The following is an 8,511-nucleotide window of genomic DNA, read 5'->3' on the forward strand; positions in this document are numbered from 1 at the left end:
TGCCTGCCTTTCTGGAGGATGAGTGGTGCTGCAGAGGGTAGAGTTAAAAGCAAAATTTTAACCTGAGACTGGTTTGGGGCCTTAGATTCTCACCTGGGAGAGGATCCCATTGAGACCGAGGCATGACTATGAAAGTGGAAGAGAGGAAGACACAATACCAGATTTGGATAAATGCTTGAGCCATGTCCAGGATATACAGAATTGATCTCTTTTCTAAAATTCAGAGCCTCAATCCATTGTTGGAAGAGCAGCAGATGGAGGTCCAGGATGATTGATTGGGGTTAGAAACCAAACTGATGGTTTGAGATCAGGCCATGAGAGAAAAGGAGGGTTTTGATTTCAACTGCAATGTTGGATTATTAAGGCCCTTTCTGTCAATGTAAAAACCTGTCTGTGTTCATTTGTAGACTTGTGTCCTTGTCAATGTCATTGCACATTTCAAACAGCCATTTTGATTGTGGAGAACAATTCAACTTTGGTTTCCAGTTACATCATAGTTTGTTAAAGGAGTTTCCATGATTAAAATGCTGGTCCTCTTTGAACAGAATATAAAAATGAGATCATTAAAAAAAACTCAAAATAATTTGTTGCTTCATGCTTTTGGCAAGTCCAGTAATTTTTTAAAGTCTGATTGTCGTGTCATCATAAATATTATTGAAGATCTTTGAAACCAGGATAAGACTACCATTGGCCGAGACTCAGTATGAATGTGAACATTGTGATGCAAGGAAGTAAATAATAATAATACATTTATTTTATATAGCGCTTTTCAAGAAGCCCAAAGGCGCTTTGACAGAGTACAAAAAACAAGTGCAAAAAGACAAAAATCAATAGGTAAATAATCAAAGCTAAAGGAAGGAGAAGGAGAAGAGATAGTCAGGGGTTAAATGCTGTGGGTTAAATGTTGAATGCAGTGTTGAAAAGGTGGGTCTTGAGTGATGTTTTGAATGTGGTGAGTGAGGAGGAGTCTCTGATGGTGTGAGGTAGTGAGTTCCAGAGGGTGGGAGCAGCGATGGAGAAGGCCCTGTCCCCCCAGGATCTGAATTTGGTCCGCATGGGGGGGGGGGGGGTCAAGAGGTTGGTACCAGCAGAGCGGAGGTTGCGGGTGGGAGTGTGTCTGGAGAGGAGGTCAGTCAGGTAGGATGGGGCCAGGTTATGCAGGGCTTTGTAGGTCAAGAGGAGGATTTTGTACTGGATTCTCTGGGGGATGGGGAGCCAGTGAAGCTTGTAAAGGACGGGGGTGATGTGATCATGGGTCCGGGAATGGGTGAGTAGACGGGCAGCGGAGTTCTGAATGTATTGGAGTTTATTGGTGATTATTGAGGGTGAACCAAAGAGGAGGCTGTTGCAGTAGCCCAGACGGGAGGTGATGAAGGCGTGGATGAGGGTTTCTGCAGCCGTGGAGGAGAGGGATGGACGGGGACGGGCGACGTTTTTCAGGTGAAAGAAGGCTATCTTTGTGATCTGTTTAGTGTATTTGTCGAAGGAGAGGGTTTGGTCAAAGATGATGCCAAGATTCCGGATGTGAGGGGAGGTGGATACTGGGAAACCATCGATGATGAGGGCAAAGTTATGGGTGGATTTGGTGAGCGTTTTTGGGCCAATGATGATTATTTCAGATTTATCATAGTTAAGTTTGAGGAAGTTGATTTGAAGCCAGGATTTTATTTCAGTGATGCAGTTTGTCAGGATAGAGTGGGTGGCGGTGGAGATGGACTTGGTGGAGATGAAAAGCTGGATGTCATCAGCGAAGCAGTGGAATTGGAGACCATGACGGCGGATTAAGTGACCAAGGGGGGACAGGTACAGGATGAAGAGGAGGGGGCCAAGAACTGAACCTTGGGGGACACCTTGGGGGAGGGGAGCAGTGGGGGATTTGCAGTTATTGATGGAGATGAACTGGCGTCTGTCGGAGAGGTACGATTTGATCCAAGAGAGGGCAGTGCCGGTAATGTCAAAGGTGGTTTCAAGTCGGGTGAGGAGGATGGTGTGATCGATGGTGTCAAAGGCGGCGCTAAGGTCGAGGAGGATGAGAATGTTGAGGTTGCCAGCGTCAGAGGAGAGGAGAAGGTCGTTGGTGATTTTGAGGAGAGCAGTTTCAGTACTGTGGCTGGAGCGGAATCCGGATTGGAATGTTTCATACAGGTTATTGGCAGAGAGGTGATGTTTTAGTTGAGTGGCCACAGCACGTTCCAAAACTTTTGACAGAAAGGGTAGGTTGGAGATGGGTCTGAAGTTGTTTAGGGTGTCAGGGTTGAGTCCAGGTTTTTTCAGAATGGGGGTAACAGCAGCAATTTTGAGGGATGGTGGGACGATGCCTGTAGACAGGGAGGAGTTTATTGTTGCAGTGATAAGTGGAGAGAGAGCAGGAAGGGAGGCCTTGACAAAGCTGGAGGGGATGGGGCCAAGAGTGCAGGTGGCAGTTTTCATTCTTATGAGGAGTTCAGAGAGGTCAGTAGGGGAGACTGGGGAGAACTGAGACAGGGGTTGGCAGGATAAGGGGGGGGGGGCAGGTGGTTTGAGGGGGAGAAGGTACGGTGGTGGTTAAGCTGCTGTAGATGTTGTCAATTTTTATTTGGAAGAATGAAAGGAAGGAGATGCAGTTGTCTACTGTGAATGACTGGGTGGTGGTGTCCAGGGGGCTGAGGAGTTTGTTTTTTGTAGAGAAGAGTGCTTTTGGGTTTCCGGAGCCAGAGTGGATAATTTGAGAGTAGTAGGCGGAGCGGGCGTGGGAGAGGGCATCTTTGCAGTGTTGTAGGTGGTCCTTGTAGGCTTGGGAGTGAATTGTGAGACCTGTTTTATTGCGGAGTCTTTCAAGTTGGCGAGCACGAGTTTTCATCAGGCGGAGTTCAGGGGTAAACCAGGGAGCAGAATGGGTGAAAGAAACTGTTTTGGTTTTTATAGGCGCAAGCTGGTCAAGGCAGGAGGAGAGAGTGTGGTTGTAGTAGTCAGTGAGGTCAGAAGGGGTGTGGAGGTCAACGAAGGGAGAAGTAGACATTTTTTCAGAGGGTGGATGAGAATGAGGTAGGTGAAAGAGCACAAGAAAACAAACACCCAGTGATGGATAATAAAATTAGGCCTGAACATTACTGCTTGGTAATTGCTATAACTGGAAGTATTATTTTATCCTTTTATATGAAGTTTAACAATAGCCTGGTGTTGGCTTAGCGGTTTGGGTGCCGGCTTGGGATCCTTGGATCCTGGGTTTGAATCCTGGTCATCGCTGAATTAACACCAGGGGGGCTGACTCAGCCTGTCATCCTACTGAGGTCGGCAAATTGAGTACCAGTTTACTAGTAATTCCCTGTGTGTTGGAAGAGGTGACTTACAGGGTTGGTGGCAGGAAGGGCATCCGGCCATAAAATATTGCTTCAAAAAGGGGACCACGGTGCCCGAAAAAGGCCAACCCCCACTCTGCGGGGAAAAATGGCCTCGAAAGGTGGTGCCATATGAAGTTTAACAACAACAGGTTGTTTTGTGTGGTTTTCATTAATATACCTGGGATGCTAAAGTGGTTTATACCTGTATATTATATTAACACACACTTCCCTTTATTCAACATCTCAAAATGCTGTTCACACACATTATTCTTGAGCAAAGCTTGACATTTCATCTCCAAGATTTTTCAGAGATTTGGGTCTACAGTCACGTGAAAAAGTAAGTACACCCCATGTAAAGTTTTGACTTTTTCAACATATTTCAACATACAGCTATTTGATCTTCATTTCAACAATATTGATAGATAAAGGTGATATAATATAACAAATATCACGACACATTTACATTTTGTAGTCCATTGTATAATTTAAATAAACATAAATGCAAATTTCGCATGTGGAAAAAGTAAGTACACCCCTACATTTATCACTACTTCAAATACCTAAAATTAGAATCAGGTGCACCAGCGCAGGTGCAAATGATTAGAACATCTTTAGAGAGGATCTTGGAGGAACCTGTCTTATTTAAACCTCAGATATTTAGTTTGGTTTGCTCTTTGTTGTTGAAGTGTGTGGCGTCACCATGCCTAGATCAAAAGAGCTCTCTGCGGCCTTCAGAAAGAAGGTTATAGATGCCTACGAGTCTGGGAAGGGACTTAAAAAGATCTCCAAACAATTTGAAATCAATCATTCGACTGTCCGGAAGATCATCTCCGAGTGGAGAAGATTCCAAACAACTGCCAACTTGTTCAGGCCAGGCCGCCCCAGCAAGTTCAGCCCGAGAGCAGACCACAAGATGCTGAAAGAAGTATCGAAGAACCCCAGAATGTCATCAAGAGACCTACAGGCAGCTCTTGCCACTGTTGATGTCAAAGTGCACGAGTCTACCATGAGAAAGAGGCTGCACAAATTTGATCTACATGGGAGGTGTGCCAGGAGGAAACCTTTGCTGTCCAGAAAGAACATCAGGGCAAGACTAAAGTTTGCCAATGAACACCTCGGCAAAAACTAGCACTTCTGGAACAATGTGCTGTGGACAGATGAGTCAATGGTAGATCTATTTGGCCACAGTACCAGAAGACATGTTTGGCAAAACCAAAGACAGCATTAGACCACAAGAACCTGATACCAACTGTAAAGCATGGTGGTGGAAATATTATGGTTTGGGGCAGCTTTGCTGCATCAGGGCCTGGGCAGGAATATTCCACTATGAATTCTTCATTGTACCAGCGCTCTGGTACAATGAAGAATTCATAGTGGAATATTCCTGCCCAGGCCCTGATGCAGCAAAGCTGCCCCAAACCATAATATTTCCACCACCCTCTAGGGTGAATGAGGATAATGTGAGGCCATCTGTCGGAAAGTTGAAGCTCAACCGAAGTTGGACCTTGCAACATGACAATGACCCTAAACATACCAGTAAATCCACCAAGGAATGGCTGAAAAGAAAGAAATGGAGGGTTCTGGAATGGCCAAGTCAAAGCCCGGATCTAAATCCCATCGAGATGTTGTGGGCGGATTTGAAACGAGCTGTACATGCAAGAAACCCCTCAAACATCGCTCAGCTGAAAGAATTCTGCATGGAGGAGTGGGCAAAAATTTCTACCAGTCGATGTCAGAGACTGGTAGACAGTTATAAGAAACGCCTACTTGAGGTTGTTTCTGCCAAAGGGGGCAATACCACCTAATGGAGCCAAGGGTGTACTTACTTTTTCCACATGAGAAATTTGCATTTATGTTTATTTAAATTATACAATGGACTACAAAATGTAAATGTTTCATGATATTTGTTGTATTATATCACCTTTATCTATCAATATTGTTGAAATGAAGATCAAATAGCTGTATGTTGAAATATGTTGAAAAAGTCTAAACTTTACATGGGGTGTACTTACTTTTTCACGTGACTGTATATCCTTCGGCCCAGGGCCATGAACAATCTCAGCACAAAATTGTTAATTTGGTGAGCTCTCAAGCCTACCTTTTTACCTGTAAAATCAATAACCACCTTTTCTGTCAGTTGTTCAATTTAAAAGACTTGTTTTTGATACTTCGCTCATTCTACAACCAATTGATCTACAGCAGTGTCCGGGAAAGTATTGTTGTGGATTTGTAATTGTTGTAAATATCACCCTCCGTCGTGTAAAGGTCAAAGGTCGTCCTCATAGTTACTCCATTACATGCACATAGCAAATCATATATCCTTTTAAATAGTTATCTCCTTATTATGTGTAGTAGCTTAAGGCTCTGTTTCCCATTAGTTGACACTCCATTGCACCGAATTCAAATAAGATAGATCCCCTTTCAATTCCCTCAAAGCCTCTATTGCCAACTGCATTCGCCACTACGGCTTTGGCTGATTGTCAGCGCCTTTGCCTCCATTGAACACGCGGTCGGTTCGGAGAAGAAAGGCGTGTCTCCGCCCTCGTCATCGGAAGGAGGAGTGAACCAGCCCTTGCCGACCAATCGAACATCAAGGGGTTTGGCTTGAGAGGGCGGAGAAAGAACGATCGGGGAGGTTCGCGAAGGTTCGAGGGTGTGGCATATATAACCCGTCACGCAACCCCCCCCCCCCCCCCCCAGGAGGAGTCCAGCGGAGATGCGTCAGAGAGTTGTTGAGTACCGCAGTCCACCAGTTGAGTTCAAGTCCATCAGTGGAGGAGGAGCAGCAGCGTGGAGCTGAACCACCGCAGCTTTGAACCACCGCAGCTTTGAACCACCGCAGCTTTGAACCACCGCAGCTTGGAACCACCGCAGCTTTGAACCACCGCAGCTTGAGCGTTGACGGCAGCGTTGTTTTTGAGGAGAGTCGGCAGTTGCTCACTCCCGGCCCGGGCCGTTCTCCTGCATCCAGCTGAACCGTCCAGCCCGGTGGTCCCACCTCCTCATCCGTCCAGCCATCCACCTCCTGCCATTCCTGTCATCATCCCCGTGTAAGTCTGACTGTCGTCCGTCTTCTATGTTGTCCTGGGGTTTAAGTAAGCTTGTATAGGTAAGTAGAATTGCACTGTGTCTGCCTCTTCTGTCTTTATTTTCTGATCCTTCCTACTCCTTGGTTATTTTTGGTCTTGTATATAATTAATAATAAATCATATTTGTTCTTCCTATTTTTGCCTTCTTCTTCTTCACATCCGTTCGTCTTTGTGATTTCCCCATTGGACACCTGTGGCGCGATTTTGGCCAACGTTTCAGGATCGGGTTTAGTCTCTGTTAATGGTTCGTGCCGCGGTTGCTAAACCGCTCGGCAATTAACATCTGTCCGCGGTCGCGAACGAGGTTGCGCCCTGCCTCTCCGGCGGGAGCTGTGCAACTTCAGGACTCACGTCAGTCAGTATCAGACAGGGAGATAGCCCCCCTTGGTAAGGGAAAGAGGCCGACGACTGAGATCCGTAACAGTATCATAAGAACGTAGTCTTTCTATAAAATAACCTCCACTTGTGAGGAATGTTCCGAGTTATGAGAAATTTTCATGATTACACAACTTGCAATTTATCAGTCATATATTTTGGCATTTTGTTCTTTTAACTTCCTTTGAGAATAGATTTTATATTCTTGGAGATAAATTCATACGGATATAATTTATATGAACAAACAAACTTTTCATTTATTTACTTGCCTTGAGTTCATCATGAACAATCTCCACAGGAACAACTTCATGGTTCTTATGTTGTCCAACTATGCACATCACACACATAAAGCTTTCATCATCCTTGCAATAGAGTTGTATTGGCTTGCCATGATTGGTGCATCTTCGCTCCTCCACGTTTACGACTGACGTCAATTTCATCTTCTCTTCGTTTACTCCTGGCACCAATTTCATCTTCTCTTCGTTTACTCCTGACACCAATTTCATCTGCTCTATCAATTTGGCAAGGGCCACATTCTTTTGACATTTTGGTTTTATCAGAAATACCTCACGGCAGTTCGGACAATCACAGACTGTGGCCTCTTCCCTGCTTTCCCAGTGTTGCTCGATGCAGACTTTACAAAATGAGTGGCCACATGCCAGAGTAATTGGCTCCTCGTACAGTTCAAAGCACACAATGCATTGAAGTTCATCTGCACAAACTCCAGTCATTGAAGAAGACGCCATTTTCTTGTATCAGAGAAGGAAGTGGAGCAGAGTTGAAACCTGTAGATCGAGATGGGTAGTTATAAAAACAAAACTTTAAAGGTAAGAAACATCAGGTAAATTACTATGGAGCACAATTACCTTAGAAACAAGAGAGTTCATAGAACACGATACCCCACTCAGTGTTAAAGTCTATACAGGAATGCCTTGTCGTTCACGAGGTGGTGAAAATCCCCGTGAACCACAAACTTTGGGGGTAATGGGGAAAATATGGTTTGGCACTTCAACTATAAAATTGTTAATTAATGGTACAGTGTGGACATGTTTGTGCATTGTTTTTGTGTTGTTTGGATTCAAAAGAAAGTATTATTTTCCTGTATTAAGAACAAAAAATAAAATGTATTTTCCTGAGTTATTATTATTATTCCTAGAATATAAGACCCGTCGCTTCTCTGATGGAAATACCAATCTTTGCTGCAATGGCTAATCTATGGGGGAAGAAAAACAAACAAAGGATTTCTGGGAGATCCTGCCCTCCGTGCAGGGATAACCAACATCACGTGTTGGCATTTGCAGTTTTGACACGCGTGTCCATGTACCCATAAAAGAAAGTTTTTTTCCCGGGAGTTACCTGGGAGTTACTCGAATCCCATGTAGTTGGATTTCTTGAAATCCATTAATTCATTCTCAAGTTATAGCATGAAAAACAAAAAAACAAACAAACAAACAAACAAGACAGACGGCTCCTTTTATAATATAGATTTCGCGAGTAGCCTGAGGCTGCTGATTGCATCATTGCTGGGAGCGTGGCTGTGCCCCTGATGAATTGCTCCGATTCCAGTAACCTGGAACTCATTTTGCAGACCTCAGAATGATGACAGACTGAGGCAACTCCCCCCCCCCCCAATCCACCCCTCCCCACACCCCACAATCCACCCCTCCCACCCTGCCCCACCCCCCCAATCCACCCCTCCCACCCCCCAATCCACCGCTCCCACCCCC

General features: G+C 44.9%; 1 protein-coding gene across 1 annotated transcript in view; it reads right to left on the minus strand.

Moving 5' to 3' along the window:
• The window catches only part of LOC137415305 (tripartite motif-containing protein 14-like), a 40,087-nt gene that overhangs the window by 27,421 nt on the left and 4,155 nt on the right, over positions 1–8,511 (minus strand). The window contains exon 2 of the mRNA XM_078770159.1: positions 7,054–7,569. Coding sequence (XP_078626285.1) covers positions 7,054–7,530 — 477 coding nt within the window. The 5' untranslated portion in view covers positions 7,531–7,569. The remainder of the gene's footprint in view (positions 1–7,053; positions 7,570–8,511) is intronic.

The sequence above is a fragment of the Myxine glutinosa genome, chromosome 1, assembly GCF_964187855.1.
Source record: "Myxine glutinosa chromosome 1, kmMyxGlut1.1, whole genome shotgun sequence".
In the NCBI taxonomy this organism is placed as follows: Eukaryota; Metazoa; Chordata; class Myxini; order Myxiniformes; family Myxinidae; genus Myxine; species Myxine glutinosa.